The 20,209-nt window shown below is 43.3% G+C and overlaps 2 protein-coding genes across 3 annotated transcripts in view; one reads left to right on the plus strand and one right to left on the minus strand.

The window, feature by feature from the left end:
• Positions 1 to 609: 609 nt before the first annotated feature.
• Positions 610 to 6,374, plus strand: LOC106920178 (ribonucleoside-diphosphate reductase large subunit). Its single transcript, XM_014991041.2, has 4 exons — positions 610 to 827; positions 3,313 to 5,294; positions 5,374 to 5,562; positions 6,044 to 6,374. The coding sequence occupies exons 1-4, from the start codon at positions 806 to 808 to the stop codon at positions 6,233 to 6,235; spliced, it is 2,385 nt and encodes a 794-aa protein (XP_014846527.2). The 5' UTR covers positions 610 to 805; the 3' UTR covers positions 6,236 to 6,374.
• An 887-nt stretch (positions 6,375 to 7,261) lies between these two features.
• The window catches only part of sipa1l3 (signal-induced proliferation-associated 1 like 3), a 78,311-nt gene continuing 65,363 nt past the window's right edge, over positions 7,262 to 20,209 (minus strand). Inside the window, exons 13-24 of one of the 2 annotated variants that reach the window (XM_014991043.2) lie at positions 17,814 to 18,071; positions 16,964 to 17,146; positions 16,415 to 16,539; positions 15,701 to 15,816; positions 15,172 to 15,617; positions 13,794 to 14,030; positions 13,436 to 13,598; positions 13,171 to 13,354; positions 12,940 to 13,089; positions 11,415 to 11,541; positions 11,093 to 11,174; positions 7,262 to 10,638 (exon numbers count right to left, since the gene is read on the minus strand). In XM_014991043.2, coding sequence (XP_014846529.2) covers positions 10,447 to 10,638; positions 11,093 to 11,174; positions 11,415 to 11,541; positions 12,940 to 13,089; positions 13,171 to 13,354; positions 13,436 to 13,598; positions 13,794 to 14,030; positions 15,172 to 15,617; positions 15,701 to 15,816; positions 16,415 to 16,539; positions 16,964 to 17,146; positions 17,814 to 18,071 — 2,263 coding nt within the window. In that variant the 3' untranslated portion in view covers positions 7,262 to 10,446. Of the gene's footprint in view, positions 10,639 to 11,092; positions 11,175 to 11,414; positions 11,542 to 12,939; positions 13,090 to 13,170; positions 13,355 to 13,435; positions 13,602 to 13,793; positions 14,031 to 15,171; positions 15,618 to 15,700; positions 15,817 to 16,414; positions 16,540 to 16,963; positions 17,147 to 17,813; positions 18,072 to 20,209 lie in introns of both variants that reach the window. The other variant, XM_014991042.2, reaches the window with a different exon arrangement.

Below are 20,209 nucleotides of genomic sequence, written 5' to 3' on the forward strand. Positions count from 1 at the left end.
AAATAAACATTTTATATTGGACAACCATTTTTATTTTTGTGGGACTCCGTGAAATCGCTGCACATCTTGGACCACTTTGTGGTTGACCTGCAACATGTCCAGTTTTCTGAAACTTGCAAATAAGTTTTGCCACAGTTGTGTGTGATGCTTGTTCCTTTTTTTCTGTTAAAAGTTTCGTGCAACCATACAACTGCTTCATCAGTATAATTTCAATTCTTTGCTCTTTTGTCAAACGCATCTTCTTGGGTATCTGAAAAATAAAACTGATATTTTACATTCTCCTATGTATGGAAACTTATGGCCCACCCTGTATATATGCAAAATTGGCTTTATTTAAGATCCAAAATAGAGTATTGACCTATGATGTGCTCTTTTTTCCTCTTTGTTTCTTTCTTTCTTTATTAGAAGTTAGTTAAAAAGCTAACTATATGTTTGCTGGTTTGATGGTGTGCTCTTGCTTTACTGAATATTCTTGTTCGTGAAGGACGGAAGAAAACTAAAAGATTTCGTAATACATCCCATTCCCGCCATCTTTTTCCGTGATCTTCGGAAGAAGATCTGCGATTGGTTCACGTGCAGATTGGTGGTCACGTAGATTCCCGCTGCTGATTGGTCCAAACTCCTGTCCATGCCAAGGGTCTCTGCCTTCCCTACAAATACATCTTTAGCGGGAAGTTAAGAGTTTTTCGCGGTTCTATCGTGCAAGCCTGAGGGGTCCTCCGTCTGCCTGCACACCGTGACACCGAGAAGAGGTTCTGCTTGTGTCTGCCGCTAACGCAGGAGACGGGAAACATCACCTTTCATCATGATGTTCGTGATCAAAAGAGGTGAGTTTGGTTAGCTGAACAGTGTGAGCTCGTCCTCTGGTAGCTTTGCTGCTTTAGCCATCAGCTGTTTATAAGATAAACAGCGAACGATAGCGAATCTAATGTTGGCTCTGCATCTATTTGATAAGGAGGTTTAGCAGTAACATTTGTACTTCCAGACTGGGAGGGATTTTAATCTGTCTGAGCTAGCTAGGTAGCACGCTAACTTAACAGTAAACTTTAGTATAGGAGGCAAAAAAGTAGGCAATGTTTTACATTTACTCAGCAAACACACTTTGACAAGTAGTTTGAGCTCTATTGGTTTTGATAACATAGCCAGAAATGAGCCTTTGTTTCAAATGGCGCCAAAAATGAAGGTTAATCATCCTTAAGTCAGAATGGGGGCGCAGTTAGTAGAGCTGTTGCCTTGCAGCAAGAAGGTCCTGGGTTCGATTCCCGGACCGTGCCTCGGTTTAGACAGAAACAGGCGGTTTAGAAAGCTTTAAAGTCCAGGTTTACTACGGAGCCTTCCAAGGGACATGGGGAATTTTTTTTTCTTTTGCGTTCCCTCACAATAATTTACTGATCAGTTCATGCGGCATACTGGATACTGTGAGCCTTTTTTATGGTGGCCGCCGTACTTTCTGCTTTAATACAAGCTTATAAGGTTTTTCCATGGACTATTGAGTTATTATCGCGGGGCAATCAGTCATCTGATTGTCTCTATTGTGTTCGTAGTCTGAATGGTTTAAAGGGCTGCTTTCAGTGTCGGACCATCTGAGCCTTAACAGACATAAACATGCAGTAAATAAATCGATTTTCAATCAGTTTTTTGCACCAAAGCTTTAATAATAATAAACATGTTTTATTATTATAAAACACAGCAAACTAATGGTGGTTGAGGGCCGCACTGGGTTAACTCGGTGAATCTCATCTGTCCGTGTATCAGTCAACACCAAACCTCTTCTTTGTTCTGTCACAATTGTTGATTTATTTAATTTTGATTATCATGCTCCAAACTTTGCGAGGACTGACCACCTCGCTCACCCGCTTCCTCATACATACAGAGCCAGTCATACCTGATGACGTCACTCCCACATCGACACGCCCACCACCAGGTGTCAAAGCCGCTGCTCCTGTCATATCAATAATTACATATTTCATTCATATGGCTCTTACAGAGCCTCAGTGAAAACGTGTTTATTATTATTAACGCTTTGGTGCAGAAAACTGATTGAAAATCGATTTATTTACTGTATGTTTATGTCTGTTCAGGCTCAGATGGTCCGACACTGAAAGCAGCCCTTTAAACCATTCAGACTAGAACACAACAGAGACACAATCAGATGACTGATTGCCCCGCGATAATAACTCAATAGTCCATGGAAAATCCTTATAAGCTTGTATTAAAGCAGAAAGTACGGCGGCCACCGTAAAAAAAGGCTTACAGTATCAATTATGCCGCATGAACTGATCAGTAGATTATTGCGAGGGAACGCAAAAGAAAAAAAAAATTCCCCATGTCCCCTGGAGGGCTCCGTAGTTTATGACCCAAGCCCGATATTATTATGATAAAGATTTTAAATAGTAAGGTTAGAAGGGTTTTGACTGCTCTTGGCAGTTTATATTATGTGTAAAACCAAATCCTAGGATGATTCTTAACAATTTATTTAAATAAATCGAGGAAAAAATATGCTGTTTTTCATGTTTAAGACAGTTTTAGACACTGAACTACATGGTTTATGATTTTTTTTTACAACCCCTTTTATGTAAATTAGTTACTAGGCTGAAAATGTGATGACATTTGTTTATAATTGTTCCCTTTTTTGCCACTGCTTTTATAAGGTTTGCCAAGTTGTAGATGATTAACTGGATTGGGTAAATGATTGATAATATCTTCCTTGCTGTGTTTATTTGGACTCTGACAGATAAACTGGGTGTAGCAGATTTATGATAGCCAGGAGAATAAATGCACTTTAAGTTTAATAGTTAAATGGCTAAGGTATCTAGTTCAGTTTATGTGCAAATTTAACTTATAGCTACTAATTTAGGTCCAGTGACAGATCCCATTGTAGACCAAATTGACCAGTTGAGTCCAGGCATGTAAACAGATTCAGGTCCAATTACTCTCTGTCCAGTTTTATCTAAATTTGTCTAAATTATTCCGGTTTATTAAAAAAAAAAAAAAAAAAAAAAAAAAAACACACACAATCCAAGCCCAGCCGAATACACTGGGAAACCCTCATCCTGAACAAGTATATGGCAACTGTGGAGAGGAACCATTCCTCTATAACAGGAAGTTACTGTCAACAGAACCTGGATTCATATGATGGTCAATTAATTAAAATTGGTGTTCAGTCGTGTGTCTTCTTTGCACAGCGTATAAATCCAAAATCTCAACACTTTTTTCGTTTTATTTTTGAAGAAAAAGCTCCATTTGGCAGAATTTGGTTCTTGATTTAACAGAAAACCGTCCTGGTTCTTGGGTTTGTTTGTTTTTTCCCAGATGGGCGCCAGGAGCGCGTCATGTTCGATAAAATCACCTCCCGCATCCAGAAGCTTTGCTACGGCCTGAACCCGGACTTTGTGGATCCAGCTCAGATCACCATGAAGGTGATCCAGGGCTTGTACAGCGGCGTCACCACCGTGGAGCTTGACACGCTAGCGGCGGAGATCGCGGCCACCCTGACGACCAAACACCCCGACTACGCCATCCTGGCCGCGAGGATTGCCGTCTCCAACCTGCACAAGGAGACCAAGAAGGTGTTCAGCGAGGTGATGGAAGACCTGTTCGCCTACGTCAACCCTCTGAACAAACGCCACTCTCCCATGATCTCCAAGGAGACGCTCGACATCGTCATGGAAAACAAGGACCGCCTCAATTCCTCCATCATTTACGACAGAGATTTCTCCTACAACTTCTTCGGTTTCAAGACTCTGGAGCGCTCCTACCTGCTGAAGATCAACGGGAAAGTGGCCGAGCGGCCGCAGCACATGCTCATGAGGGTGTCGGTTGGGATCCACGGGCGAGACATTGACGCTGCCATCGAGACCTACAACCTCCTGTCGGAGAAGTGGTTCACCCACGCCTCTCCGACCCTCTTCAACGCCGGGACCAACCGGCCGCAGCTGTCCAGCTGCTTCCTGCTTGCCATGAAGGACGACAGCATCGAAGGCATCTACGACACCCTGAAGCAGTGCGCGCTCATTTCCAAGTCCGCTGGGGGGATCGGCGTGGCGGTGAGCTGCATCCGATCGACGGGAAGCTACATTGCCGGCACCAACGGCAACTCCAACGGATTGGTCCCGATGCTGAGAGTTTACAACAACACGGCTCGCTACGTCGACCAGGGCGGCAACAAGAGACCCGGGGCCTTTGCCATGTACCTGGAACCGTGGCACTTCGACGTGTTCGACTTCCTGGAGCTGAAGAAGAACACAGGAAAGGAGGAGCAGAGAGCCAGAGACCTTTTCTACGCCTTGTGGATCCCGGACCTGTTCATGAAGAGAGTGGAAAGCAACCAGGACTGGTCCTTGATGTGTCCCAGCGAGTGTCCTGGGCTGGACGAGTGCTGGGGAGAGGAGTTCGAGAAGCTCTACACCAGATATGAGAAGGAAGGGAGGGTGAAGAGGGTGGTGAAGGCGCAGCAGCTCTGGTACGCCATCATCGAGTCCCAGACCGAAACCGGGACGCCCTACATGCTCTACAAGGACGCTTGCAACAGGAAGAGCAATCAGCAGAACCTGGGCACCATCAAATGCAGCAACCTCTGCACAGAGGTGGTGGAGTACACCAGCAAGGACGAGGTGGCCGTCTGCAACCTGGCCTCCATCGCCCTCAACATGTACGTCACTCCAGAGCGGACTTTCGACTTCAAGAAGCTGGCCTCCGTCACCAAGGTAATCGTGAAAAACCTCAACAAGATCATCGACATCAATTACTACCCGGTCCCCGAAGCCGAGACGTCCAACAAGCGCCACAGGCCGATCGGGATCGGCGTCCAGGGTCTGGCCGATGCCTTCATCCTGATGCGACATCCGTTCGAAAGCCCCGAAGCCCAGCTGCTCAACATCCAGATCTTCGAGACCATCTACCACGCCGCCCTGGAGGCCAGCTGCGAACTCGCCGCAGAGCTCGTCCCCTACGAGACGTACGAGGGCTCGCCCATCAGCAAGGGCATCCTCCAGTACGACATGTGGGAGAAGACACCGACCGACCTGTGGGACTGGAAGCTGCTGAAGGAGAAGATCGCCAAACACGGCGTGAGGAACAGCCTGCTGCTGGCGCCCATGCCCACGGCGTCCACCGCCCAGATCCTGGGCAACAACGAGTCCATCGAGGCGTACACCAGCAACATCTACACCCGCAGGGTGCTGTCCGGAGAGTTCCAGATCGTCAACCCTCACCTCCTCAAGGACCTGACGGAGCGTGGCCTGTGGAACGAGGAGATGAAGAACAAGCTGATCGCAAACAACGGATCCATTCAGGTGACGGTCGGCTCACCGTGACACGAACCCGTTCTCAGCTTCGGTTCCGCTAATAAAGATTGTTGTTTAATTTTGACAGGACATCAGCGGGATCCCAGAGGACCTGAAGCAGCTGTATAAAACCGTTTGGGAAATCTCCCAGAAGACCGTGCTGAGGATGGCGGCAGACCGTGGAGCCTTCATCGACCAGAGCCAGTCGCTGAACATCCACATCGCTGAGCCGAACTACGGAAAACTGACCAGCATGCACTTCTACGGCTGGAAGCAGGCGAGTCACACCTCCCACTGAGGCCAGAGATGTTACTCTTGAAACCAGATATTTACACACATTTACAGAACTTTCTTGTTTATTCTCACTGTTCAATATTGAATCAAACTGAAAGCTTCCTCCATTAGGGAAAAAGTTATTTAAAAGCAAGAATAATGAATTTTCATACCTTGTGATATATCGTTGGGTTTCAAATGAACTTGAGGTCAATAATGGGCCAGACTTCCCGAAGAAGCAAGAAGCTTGTGGAAGGAGATCCAAAATGTTGGCAAAAATGAGAGAAATCTGTGTAAATTTCCTGGTGTCAGGAACCAGGACTGGTCCTTAAGTAGTTGATATCGCGCTGCTGTTCTCACATTTGGCAAATCAAAAATAATTTTATTAATCTTAACTGATCAAGAAAACTGAGAAATCGTTCATAAATGTCTGCCTTCAGCTGCGTCTGGGAAAAGGGAGGCTGAATTGTTTTTCTTACTAACAGGGTTTGAAGACGGGAATGTACTACCTGAGGACGAAGCCAGCCGCCAACCCCATCCAGTTCACCCTGAACAAGGAGAAGCTGAAGGAGGTGCAGCAGAGCAAGACCTCAGAGCAGGAGATCAAGGAGAGGAACAAGGCAGCCATGGTTTGCTCTCTGGAGAACAGAGACGAGTGCCTCATGTGTGGCTCTTAGAGCGGCTGTCCGGCCTGTAAGCAAACCTGCTGGGACTTGAATGTGTTTCCTCATGCTGGAAACGATGGAGAAATCATACTTGATCTGTAACCTTAAGATGTTAGTGTTTTTTTATTAAATAAAAAAAATTGTAACTGGTTTTCTTTCGTCATCTTAAACACAAAATGTTTCTAGTTACTTTGTGGGTTAGATGCATTAAGGCAGGAGTGTCCAACCCCAGTCCTTAGAGCTACTGTCCAACCTTCAGGTCTAGATCTGGACCAAATGAATGACATGTTACCAGGCCTCCAGGGAGCTGAATGATGAGGGGATTCATCCACATCATTGACTTTAATTTAAAATAAGTCTCGATTCAAAGGCTTTTTGTAGGTCTGGGGAAGTATTAGCCTGGTCATGTCGTTCCTACGCAATTTAACACCATTTCCATCTCCTTTCAGCGCTCCTGGGCTTTTTTCTCCTGCATTGAAATTGATTTCTCCAGTAAAATTTAAAGCGGGCCAATCAGCGAACAGGATAAATTGTGAATGATGACGTCATCTTTCTGCGCTGTTTTAGCAATGGCAGCCAAAGAAGTGAATGAAGCTCTTCAGTCCGTGTTAGCCATGCTTCTAAATATTGAATTGACGTTAATAGGGAGGGCGGTGACAGTAACTGTGGTATAATGCGGGGTTAATACAGGAGCAAGGCGGAAAAAGGACTGTAAAATACCGTAGTTTCCCGGCCAACACAAGAGGCTGATTTTTACCAGGTTAGGCAAGTATGGAGAAATGTTTGAAAAATATTTTCCAATAGTCCCTCTGTCTACATTAAATGACTAAAATGAAGTTTCTTTGGTTTTCATTTTCCAGATGTGGTGTAAATTTCTCCAGCAACCATGAGTTTTCTTGAACTGTCTGCAGTTCTCTAGTTTTACCACCAAAATGTTTTCATCAAATTATACAAAAGATATTTAATCTTAAAAGTTAGATTAAATATCTAATTTTATGGAAAAATACACTCAACTTTTAATAAGGACTGAAAAAAGACAAGTGTTCATATAGTTTAATTTTTTTTTATAAAATAATGAAAACATAATTTACAATTTACAAGTTATTACAAAGAAATCCAGAAGGCTTTGTTTATGCTGAAAGAACCCCTGATGCGCAGAGGCATCAAACAAATCAGCTATGAACAGAAATCAGAGGTAAAACAGCACGTTTAAAACACAGTACCTTCTCTCCTCACTATTCTGCAACAGTGGCCAACGGGTTGAAAAATAAATTACAAAAATATTTAACATTAAAATAAAATTACCAATAATGATGCATCACTGCCTTGTTCAACAGGGGTTGGGGAGTTGTGTACGCTTTAAATAGCTTAAAAATTTTTCATAGCATGATTTATATTTGTTAATATATATATATAGAGAGAGAAAATGAGAAACTGCAACCGTTTTACAAAAGCAAACAGGAAATTAAGACTAAAGTTAGAGCGACACCCACAAAGCTGAGTGGAAAAAACAACAAAAAAAAAACATTTCTACAGGATGGTGTCCTTAACTACGAACATGAGAAGACATGAGGGCTGAAGCTGCTTCCAGGCCAAAATGGCTGCCGTCTGATCGGTCAAAGTGTTGGACCTCAGAGGGTCAGTGACATCAGAGCTAAAGCTGTACTTCTATGCAACAGACAAGCAGGAGGAAAACCTTTTGTCTTATTTCAAGTCATGTTTCAAAACAGCGAGAGGGCAGGAAAAATGTGGAACTCACTAAATCATCACAGCCTTTTGCACTTTGTCATCTCATGGAGAATAATTAGTAAGCTGTTGATAAACAAGTCCGTATTTGCCCTTAAATTTGTAGATTATATGCAAACAAGCTAAGCTATTTTCCAGACTGGTCGGCTCCATCGCCGTCTTTAAAAAGTCCTTCAACCCAGAAATATTAAAGGGACGCCTAAGACAGTATAAACAGCAGCACATCGTCTCTGATGGTGGAGATTTAGCGCTTAACAGCATCAAAGAACCTGAGAGGGTTGGAAAATTCAGTAAAGAAGTACAGATACGCTTTCATCAGAAATATCTCAGATTTATGGATATATTGTCCATTAAGTACCAGGGATCCTAAAAACACACTCTTCTGTAGGAAAATAGCTATAGTAGACAATATTAGGGAGGCGGGGCGTATAAAGTGTTTTTCTTTATTTGGGTTCATTATAGCATATGGGGACACACATAAACACACACCCACACACAAACGAAGCCTCTCAGTAAATTAGAGTATTGTTGAATTTCAAAAAGTGAAACTCAGACATGTCTTCCACACTTTTTTCTTCCGCTTAATCTTCCATTTCTATGCTTGATTACAGCACTCGAGCATCCTACAGACGGTGACTGTAGCCAGGAGAAAATGTTCTGAAATTAAAATAGCTTTTGTATTTTTTTTTAATTGTTGTTTTTGAATTCTCTGAGACAGACTTGGATTTTTTTTTATTAGCTTTATGTTGCATCCATGAAATCTGTCAGGAATAAAATGTATCACTCTGAGTATTAAACAGCGTTTTTTAAATGAGATAAATTAACTTTTTGATGATAAGTTAGTTAACTGAGAGGCACCTATTCACACACGCTCACACATAGTGTTGTTCAGTGAACTTTCACGTGCAGTAGATGCTTCCTGCCAGTACATGTCCAGGGCGACAGAGCTTCATATTGACAAATTAAAGGGACAGGTTGACATTTTGAGGGATTAGGCTCATTTTCTCTCCTGAGAAGTCACAAGGAGGTTTTACCTTAAAAAATAGTCGTCTGTCTTTCAATCTGATTCGACATTTACTGGCTTGGCAATTTAAAGGGAGGCATTATGTATTTTCCAGGCACATACTGCCATTTTACAGTACAACAGAGTGGCCCAATAACAACTGGGCCACTCTGTTGTTATTGGGCCACTGTCTCTTTAAGAAGCTGCTACTCTTCCCGACCCTCCGCCTTCAGCACGACATCACAACAGTGCTCCTCATTATGCCTCTCTTAGAAGGCTGAAGCTCGGCTGGTGAGTGCAGCTCCAGGGAGGAGCTCTGTGGGAATGGGTGGAGCTCTGTGGGAATGGGTGGAGCTCTGTGGGAATGGGTGGAGCTCTGTCAAACCAAGCACTTATAGACACCCTGAACAGCTGCCATCAGAGATTCAAGGTTTCATAGAACATGCACGAAAGAATCAAAGCAACACTACAGGTATGTTTTTGTTGAGGGAATAACATTATGATATAAAGTTCAAAAAAGTTAATTTTACATAAAACCTCCCCCTTTAAAACAGAACTAAAAGTGAAATAATTTATAGTCAACTTATCTTATTTATAAAATGATAAAGCTTAATCTTTTACATCGCTATAGATCAGGTCTCCAAATAAAAGCATAACTCAAAACGTCATGGCTGTTCGTTAAGAGACGCACTGTAGTAACTGAGGTTAAAACGAAGATCCAGAGGGTTTGGATCTGAGATGATCGGGTTCTGCTAAAGCAAGAAGTCAAACCTAGAAAATACGATGTTATTGTTTCACTGAGTTTAGTTTCATGACATCATCCCGGATCAGAACGACGACGGGGGTTCGGTTCACATCTGAGAGCCACAGTACATCCTCGTTAACGGAGAACAGAGCCTGAACGGTTTATATTACAGTAAACAAGTTTGTTTGTCACTTTTCCCACACACACACACACACACACACACACACACACTAGAGGAATTAAATGCCAGGCGCACCAAGCACAAACATTTTAGTGCCTCTCAGGAGCTTAATACTACACTCACACTTCTCTCTTTAGTATATTAGTTTGACGTTGATGATGAGAATCGTACCGCACAGGCGTCTGTATAATCATACCTGTAGAGCTTCCACAATGTGTAGTGCATTCTGGGAGATGCAGTCTCTCTTGTTTTTTTTTTTGGCTGATTTGCTGCAGAAACAGTATTAGGCCTCTCCAGGTGACGTAGTGTTCTCTAAAACAGTCTTCTCCTGCTTGCTCCTCCGGCATAGTAGCATCACGAGTCCAATGAGATGTTTTCACTTCAGTTTAGAAAAATAAAGGGGCTCAGAGTACACACAGGTGCAGGCTCTCTGGGAGAGCTGCATGTTACAAGTCCAGGTGGTCTGTTCTCACACTCTCTGGTTTAAGGCAGTCCCACTGGGTAGCTAAATATACCCCCCCACGCCCCTCCCGCCTGGTTCCGGTCCATCACTCCCGTTGGGAGCTGACATCCTGCGTCACAGGCTGAGTCTCATGGTCACTTCCGGTCTTGAGGTTGGTGAAAAGCACGTTGAACTTGCGCAGCTGCTCGCTGGCCGTTAGACTCTCCTCCTGCAGCCGCTGGTTGTTTTCTCTCAGGTTCGCCATCTCTGCCAGCAGGACGACTTTATCCTGCTTCTCCTGAGGAAAAAAACAAACAACAAAGACGTGACGCTCCTGCTGAGAACCCATGAGAAGGTAGTGAGTCGTTGGCTAGGGGAGGGAAAGTTATTTATGTTTGATATATTAAAAATTAATTTGTTTGCAACACTCCTGAGCCAATACATTGTAGAAACAGCTGCAGGCAGCTACCAGCACCACACACAGGGTTCATACACTTCCCACAGTAAAATTCAAGCATTTAAACGTTTGAAACTTTGGAGTTAAAACAAAAGAAATTAACTGAGACAGTTTCAATTCATGACTATTTGATATCATTAGTGTTATTAATATGTTGTGATAGTATTCCACAGCAGAAACAGGGTAAAAGAATGAACAAAACACTAATTTAAAAAAAAGAAATCCACAGCTTTAACAGGTTTTCTTCCACAATTGCTCTGCATTTACTTCTTTTTATCTCCTCATCGAGTCTTACCTTCTCCAGATCATTGTTCAGCTGTTTTAGCATCACCTCAAGCTGGTAGAGCCGACCCGACAGGTCATTGGGCACCTCATCTCTGGAAACACACGCAGCAAATGTTACCGTCACATCAAAGGTTCTCCTAGTAAACTGAGTTTCCTGAAGAGGTTTTCCTTTTCATCTTTAGTTCTTTCGAAGCACGAGAAGTCAAAGTTGTTTCTACGACACGGCATTTCCAAATGAGAACCAAGGCAATAAAGCAAACTACCACCAGGTGGCACCACTACAAACCCTAACCATTCCAATAGAAGTGACTCTAGAGGGAGAGGAGACCCACCCGCTGAACGTCGGCGTGGTCCGCGGCGTCTGAGGAGTGTTGAACTGAACCGGACTGGCGGTCGGTCTCACTTCCGGGCCTCCAAGCTGCGGCTCGATCAGTGAGAACAGGGAGACGGCTCTTTGTGCTGCGATGGGAGAGCAGAATCTATTTATATAACACTTTTCACAGGAAAACATCACAAAGTTCTCCCATTGTGACACAGGATAAAAATAAAACACACCAAGAAAGACAAAAAAAGAACAAATGAAATGATGAAGATCATTAAGAGCAGCAGCAGAAAGCTGCGTCAAAGACTCCTTTGTTTTTTACGTAGACATGAGGCGCAGTGATCTTCACAGGTGGAGCTGACAGAAGGTAAGGATCAAACGTCTGCTAGTTGTTGGTTTGCTTTGTGGCTCTCAAGGGAGAGCAGACAGACCGAGAAAAGGAACAGAGATGATGATGAATGACGACGACCTCTTCTTTTCCCCAAGTGTTTTGTTTCGCAGAACCTTCCAAAATTAGTCATACTTATTTAACTTTAATGTACTTTATTAGCATAAGTAAGGTGTGAGGTGTAGGGGTGAAAACAAACTGCAGAGTTACGACGACTCTCTTGGTCTCCTTTCTTTTCTGCATGTCGGTTTAGAAAGAGATGGTGTCTTGGTAGGTTTGAATTTCTGCTGCACCTCTTTCCATATTCAGGTAATGCATTGAACAAAGCTGCTGGGATACTTTTATTTAACCGTACCCTGTGTTATACTTCCTTTCTGACCTCTACCTTGATTGCATTTAAGGCTCATATATACCCAACTCAAGGGGCGACCATCTTTTTTTTATGTGGCCCGCTACAACTCCAGATCCTCTTTGCTATGCGAGCGATCAGTCCCTCTGGCTTTTCACAATTCTGTGATGTTAGAAAACATCCCCACATTTTTCCATGTGAAATTATAACCATGAGTTAATGGAAGCTTTTCAGCAAAAATGGTAAGAAAAAACCCCCAAAACAAAACACGGGGTTTAAGTGATGCTAACTCTCACCTGCAGGTGGCAGTATTTCTTCAGTCTTATCTGGTGTCAGGTTATACATCATGGTTGATATGGCGAGTAACAAAAAGTCACATTTACTGTTACATATAAGCACAAATATTGCAAAATTCCTTGCAAATATTTCTAATTAACACAACAAAATCTGTGATCATAAAAACAATCATGAAAACTTTAAGGGACAAATCGATGTGAACATTTTTAGAAGAAACAGCTGTTTGTTAGCATTTTGTTAATGGGTTTTATAAATACATTCTAGCACAACCAGTTCATGACATTCATAATCATAAGCCCAAAATAAAAACAAGTTTAACACCCGACTTAAAGTGCTAAATCGGGTGTTAAAGGTATCGGGGTAAAAGGGGCTGAACTCAAAGGCATTTCCCGCTTTCATGTGAAAAATCGAAAGCCATACGTCATTTTCATTCCACTTTAAATCCAATGCATTGAAGCTTGTGGTTATAATGTGATTTAAAAAAAAAGGTTCTTGTCTCACCTTCAAAGGCTTTTGCGGCGTTGACCAGGCTGGACCACTCCAGTCCGCTGGCCGTGTCGGGCAGCGGCATCAGCCCCGGGTCGAGCCTCCTTAGAGGAGGAACTTTGTCTCTCACTTCCGTCAGGGACAACTCCGACGCGGACAGCGGCACTGAGAGGAGAGAGAGACAGGAGGTGATGAGCTACAGGACGAACCCCGGCAGGGGAAGGTCCGATCAGCTCCGACACTCACTCTTCTTGCTATGCGAGTGGTTGGAGTTGTTGGAGGAGCTTGAGTGTTTGCGTGTGGGCAGCGTACAGGTGAACAGCACGTCGCTGGAGGTGGTTTGGTTCTCGGAGCAGGCGAAGGCGGGGTCTCTACGCCCGCTGCACAGGGACTCGTCCGAAAAGGTGCGCTGCAGTGTGTGCCTGGGAGACTGGAGGAAGACCAGGCTTAGTGGTCAGAGACGCGCCGAGGAAGACGAGGCAGAAGAGCGGCGCCAAGGCGTGCTTCTTACCGGGTCGGACTGTGGCGTCTCTCCGGGGTTGTCCATGATGATCAGTTTCTTCAGGTCGTCTTCGATGGTGCTCTTGTACGTCCGACGGGGAGACCGGAGGTCTCTCAGCGACGCCCGGAGCCGAGGTTGCCCAAACACGTTCTTCGAATTCGTGTCCACCTGCCTGCTGAAACACAGAAAAAGGTCAACTTGGTTTTCTTGATCACTAGCAGCTTGAAGCATCTCACCACAGATCTTAGAGTAACGGCTTAAAGCTGAAACTTCATACAGCCAGCTTTATTTAGACGGCTCTGGAGCCGTTTATTTCACTTTGTGATCACAGATAAAAGCCGACCAGAGTCCACAGAGTCGGACTTACTTCTTGTTGTTGTTGCTCTCAGAATTGGAAGTGTTGGTCGTGTTTGAAGATGAAGATGATGCACTGGTCTCCTCTGTCTGACGACTTCTCGATTTGCTCTTCCCGTAAAACTCCTTGGGGGCGGAGCTAGATAAAGGGGTGGAGCCCATCTGTCCCGAGGTGGGCGTCGTCGTAGAAGCTCGGACGGGCCGCGCTTTCTGCGCTGTCGGCGTCTTGAAGCCCTGTGGCGTGAAGGCCCTGTGAAGACAGACAGGAACATATTTCACTCACTGTTAGAGTTTAGATCCATGAACTCCAACCAAAATCTCGGGTCGGGTTAAAGGTATTTGTTTAAGGTCAGGCTGGACTTGGGCTTCTGTGGTGAGTTTAATAATCCTACAACTCATGCATGCTGAGTTATGAGCACTTACTGCAAAATAGTATTTTTACAACTCTGAACAATTTCTAGTTGTGCTAGAAAAGCTAAAATAAAATATGTTGATTCTGCAAAGTTATTTTTGTGCAAAATGTGATTTAGTCACAGAAAACAAGAAGTACACATCAGGTTATAAGAACATCTTGGAACCTATTAAAATCAGATAATGCAACGTAGCAGCTGTTGAAATAACATTAGACCAACGTTCTGCAAGAGTTCTCTTAATCTACAGCAAAACTTAGTGAGTCGATTAATGTTTCAGTTAATTTACATTCATGATCAGCATTTTAATCAGGTGTAGGTCTTAATTAGGCCGTTATAATTAATCTCTGCAACACTGAATCTCTACAGTAAGGGTGTACTTATTAATTCAGTGAATAAGATCATATTTACTCAAGTAGATAGAAGCATATAGTATAATCTAGTGATTGTCTGTGTGGTATTTAACTAATTTAAACACCAGATTTAGATTACATTTTGTTTTTTTCAATGCTGAAAAAGACTGTCCTTGCTTTTTACTAAGACTGTAAAGGTGCAACTTTGGTACAAAAAAAAAAGAACGATTAAACTTTCTTTAGTTAATCAATAGAAAATTCCAACTAGGCATTTTCTATTTTTTAAATTGTAGAAGAAAAAGGAAAAACCTTTTTGTGAGATCAGCTGAAACGGTGAAAAGCTCCCTGGAACAGACTGCAGCACTGGCCCTCTGCTAACCCTCTGGTATTAAATACAGATTGCTTTAATCCAGAACTAAGTCTGTGTTGAATATCTGTAGTGGTTCATGTCAGGCTGGATCCATTGCAGCTCTAATGCAATAGATCTCATGATCATCTGTAAGTTTTACAAGGATTAGCGCTGCTAGACGCTGTGGAGCTCGTCTAGAGGCAATAGGAAAATGCAGATGGCTTGACTGAAAGTCCTCTAAAATGTTTTCACAATTCAATGTGACAGATTGACTCATACCTTGGTTTGAAAGTGTCCATTTTTTCAGCGCTGGAGCTGGGAGGCGGGAACGTTTTGGTCGGGTACCCCTTGTTCTGATTGGCAGCGCCTGGCATGATGGGCGAGGACTCCGGTCGCCTCGACTCTCCGCCGTTGCTGCTCCTTCCTACGGACAGCTCCGGGAAGCCGCTGTAGGTCGCCGAGGGGTGCATCGGCTTGTGAGGCTGGCTGCCGGTCTTGTGTCCGCGGTGACCGCTGTTGTAGTGCGTGGAGGCGTCGATGCCGCTGTCATTGGAGCCCCCCTGGTTGAGAAGGTCCGGGTCCGGATCGACCGGGTCGCCGAGAAACGCGCCGCCTACCCGCTCCCCTCCAGGTCCGCCGTCAAACCAGCGCTCGTCGCTGTGGCTGCTGGACGCGTTGCTGGACAACGTGTTGCTGCTGGAGTGGCTGGAGTACTGAGCCTCGCCCTGGAGGGACATTAGGCGGACCCGGTCAGACAAAGAAGCCGGGAACAGATGAACGGATGAAACAGGCTGATGATGGATCTGACCTTTGAGTGTCTGTTTGGAGAGTCTTTGGCCGGGACATCCTGTCTGGTTATTCTCCTCTGCCCCCCTCCGCCACCTGGTCCTCGAGACGATGATGCTGGGACATGCCAGAGGGGCTCTAGACAGAAAACATGCACATGGAGGATTAAACAAATTACACTGAATGGCAATGGTTGGCAAAGAGGATTAAATACTTATGGCACATTTAAACATTGACCTCCCTCTGCACAACATCACTCAAAGCCCCTCTCATCTCCCAGTTCTACTCAGAAAGCAATCTGAGAACTTATCGTCACTCTTTACACTCATTTAGTAAATGGGTTAAATGAGGAGTTGGCATTTTTTATTGTCCAGAAATGTTTATTTAGCAGCAACTAAACTCTGTGCTTGGAGCAGTAGCAGGAAATCCAACTGATTGAAATACGTACCTAGTAATAACATACTACTTTACAAATAAAGCACCTGAAAAACAACAAAGATGACCAAAGTGATGTACAATAAAACCAAATATAAAAGACAAACACAAGGAAGAGGAAATAAGTCACACAAACAGGAGCTGATCCATTTTCACACTGAAATAAGCGATAATTGAACTTACATTAAAAAAAACAGCTTCACAGAGAATTAGTCTGAAATCATTTTTTACACATAACTAGGAGAGAAACAGCAGGAAGAGATTCCTGAATCAATTTCAGTCTTTAGTTTGAATTTGATACCTGTCTTGCAGCGCTCCATTGTGCTCTCCTGACTGATGAACCCTGATGAAGACTCTCCACTAGAAGTGATGTCCACACTGAAGTGGGGTTCATAGGGCAGCAGGGGGCGCTGTACTGATCCAAACCTAAACAAATCATAAAGGTCAATTACTGATATTTAAAAGGGAAACGGAGCACAGAGGCAACCAAAAAAAAGACAAACACACAGACCTCTGAAATAAACAATTTCTATTTAATTGATGGAAAAAATTTTCAGAGTGTTGTTATGCATCCTGTTGGCAGTTGAATAAACACGTTTTTCTGGTTGGGTGAGACGCTATCAACCTCCACACTGTGAGGAAGAGCCGCCCACACAACAGATCCTTCCTCCGGGAGAGACAGTGTGTTCATTTCACTTCTTACTCCAGACATTATTCACCCTCTTCCTTAAACTGAAATAATCTTCCATTAGCACGCTAAGCAGTCATTACGGGAAACATCGGACATGTTCAGTCAAGATCCAAATGAGCTTTAATGAAGAAGAGAATACAGAAACATGCCGCTACGCACCTGTCAGGTGTCGGCTTGTAGCGTACGAAAGATCCTGGAGTCATTCCAGGAGAGCCCATGACGGAGAGGGAGACCAGCCCCGTGGAGGGCGATGAGAAGCTGGCAGAAGGGTTTCTGTAGGGCAGGACTCTGTCGCCTCCTGCAGGAGACAGGTTGTAGTGGTTCTCTGGGTAACTTACAGGCCTGGAAGACAATAGCAGTGTGAGAACATGTCATGAATATGAACAAGAATGTGATAGCATAAATAAAATGGATTCAAATTAGATGAGAAAAACACTTTTTTTAAATATACTTTAGAAGTGGGCAGTGTGAAACCATTCAAAGACGGTATGAATGAAGCTTAAACTACAAAAAGCATCCAGAATAACAGAGGTAGTCAGTTCTAACTGAGGACCAACTTAAAACTGAAGAGTAAAAACAATGATTAAAAAAAAAAGAACAGAGTTTTGTCCAAAAGTTTAAGATTTTTCTAACATTCCAGACTACAAAATGATGATTAGAACTGTGATTAGTGCTGATTTCATATCGAGTCAATAGAGTATCGGCCAATACTCCAGGCTGCAATTTTGGTATCGTTTCGGAAGTGAAGAAGTTTTATGAAGACTTGGAGATGATAAATGCATTTTGTAAAATATATCTAAACACCCTCTGCTTCATTACTAACTCCTAAACAATTTAGCTTCTCCAATACCATTCCAGGACAACTCTGCAACTTTTGCTGTGAATTATTTCTCGCTTCCTTTAATGTTTATTGATAAGCTGCGCTGCCCTCACCACATCACTGCTGCAAAACTCAGAGCTCAGTCTGCTGCTGTAACCTGGAGTCTCAAGCCATATTAGGTGAAGGTACCTCTTGGAGCTGAAGTGCTGTGGGTCTCTGTAGGGAACTGGCATCAGGGGTTTGTGTGAGCGGACCAGAGGAGGAGGCAGGGGGCCAATGGGTCCCCAGCGAGGCAGGTTGGGGTTGGGAACATTCATGAGCCCCGGAGGAATGGGTGAGCTCTCCCATCGCCATGTTTGGTGGAGAGAAGGTCGGTATCCGGCTGCCAGAGGCTCAGGCTCAGGCTTCTGCTCCATGGTCTTCATCTCGTACTCCTCTGTGCAGCCCCTAAAGGCGGGGAGAGAGAGAGAGAGCGAGACAGCAGGGACGTTTAAATATAGATCATCAAACAAATAAACCCTTCCAGCTCACATGTCCAAACTCTAAATTTTTCTCTCTCTCTTTTTTCCTTCATCTGCAGTTTAAAGGCTTCTCTGCAGTGAGTTGGTAGAAAGCACAGCTGAAAGACCGCCACTTCCTCTGAACTCCGGCTGAACCGAGATCAGTGTGTGAAAGCCGTTCAGTATATTCACTCCGAACACTCCACAGTACAGTTCATGAGGAGGCTTAAATATACAACAGACGTGTAACAGAGCTCATTAATGAGCTCCCATGAGACAATGGACTGAGGAAAAGAGGAAAACAGCTGATTAATGACAAATCAAATATTTATCTTTGCTACAGGAAGATTAGATCACGTCTCTTTATAAAAATGTGTATTTTATACTGACATTACTGCCTTTACCTGCCAAAGAGCTCTTGACTCAGATTCTATGAAAGTACAGAAGATATTTTGTGAAGGTAAAAAATAAATAAATAAATAAATAAATAAATAAATAAATAAAAATTAAGTCACAAAAATGTGAGTTCTAGGAGAACAAAATTAAAATATCATCTGATGGGCGGTGCAGGCATCAAGCGAAAATGATCTGACATTTATTCTCATCCATAATGAAGCTCATTGCTGGAAGGCGTCTTCCTCATTTCATTTGTATATCAGCTCCTGTCTCAATATTTTATATAGAGGCCTATTAAAGGAGAGGCAGGGATTAAAACATGCTGACAAATTGGCCTTTAGGATGAAAGGAGATGAACGAACTGATGGATTCAAAAAGTAGGTGATGAGATGGATGATTAGCTGAACAATGATCGCCGTATTTAGTCTGTATGATAGCTTATAATAGGTTTTTAATATTCCTGTATAGTTTAACGGACATTCAACTTATTATTGGGAGGTTTTCAGGAATCAAAAGGTTGAAAATGTTATTGATTCAGACTCTGATTTTTAACAATGTTTCTCATTATTGTCTAAAATCCATTCACTTTAAGGGTGCAAACAACAGATTTGTCTTAATAAAATCTAAGGCTGCAAGTGCAACTCAACATAACTGATAATGTTAACTACAGTAAACAATCATCAATGTTTTTAAGTGACGCCATTTTTATGACTATCTTTCATATTTTCTTAAAACTTCCAAGTGTTTATAATGTAAAGCTCTTTGCATTGCTTTGTTGCTGAAATGTGCTATACAAATAAATTTGATTGATTGAAATGTTTTCCAACAAATCGTTGTATGCGAGGAGTGAAAAAATGAAATCTGTTTCTGAGGAAGATAATTAATCACCTAGATAGATTAATTGATTAATCAGATAAAAAGCCATAAGCGATCACTCTTGAAGGCTCCTGTGTGTCTTTGAGAAGGTCCTGCTCTTTTGGACACTCCGCCAGCAGCAATTGCTGCTGCTGCTATTCTAGAGGAGCCGAGTGTAGGAGGTTTGTGTAAATAAGCGTTCAGGCACAGCTGAATGGTTGCCGTGGGAGATTCAAGGATTTCTCAAACATGCATGAAGGAATCAAAGCAACACTCCAGGTATGTTTCGGATGAGGGAAATTACATTCTAACATGACGTAATGCTAAAAAAAATGTCAAGTTTACAACATCAGGGTTAACTGTTTGCATACAAAAACTGATAAAGACAACAGTTAGCTCTGAGAAACGTCTTGGAAGATAGACAAAAGCAATCAACTAATGAATAATTAGGTGACGGTTTTCTGCAGCCTTTGAGAAACACAGACTCACATAAAGAAAACATGCAACAACAAAACGCCTCTTGAACACAGCAGCTTTCCAGGGACAAAACCACCCCTCCACAAATCAATGTCCATGAAAGCAACATGTACTACGACCATTTTGATCAATAAACCTTCTGCTATCATCAATATCGATACAGATCAGCTGCACAGACCCCAGCCTTGCATGCACACACGAGGGGAATACAAACCTCAGAGAGAGCAGAGCCTAATGTCTGTCAGCATGCAGTAATTCTCCCATCACATTAGCTGAGGTGACACGGCTGGAGCTCAGACACACACACACACACCGTCAGACCCACGCCTTTTTCCTGCTGCATCCATCCGTCGAGTG

The sequence above is a fragment of the Poecilia mexicana genome, unplaced genomic scaffold, assembly GCF_051168715.1.
Source record: "Poecilia mexicana isolate PSO_F unplaced genomic scaffold, ASM5116871v1 scaffold_13, whole genome shotgun sequence".
Lineage (NCBI taxonomy): Eukaryota > Metazoa > Chordata > Actinopteri > Cyprinodontiformes > Poeciliidae > Poecilia > Poecilia mexicana.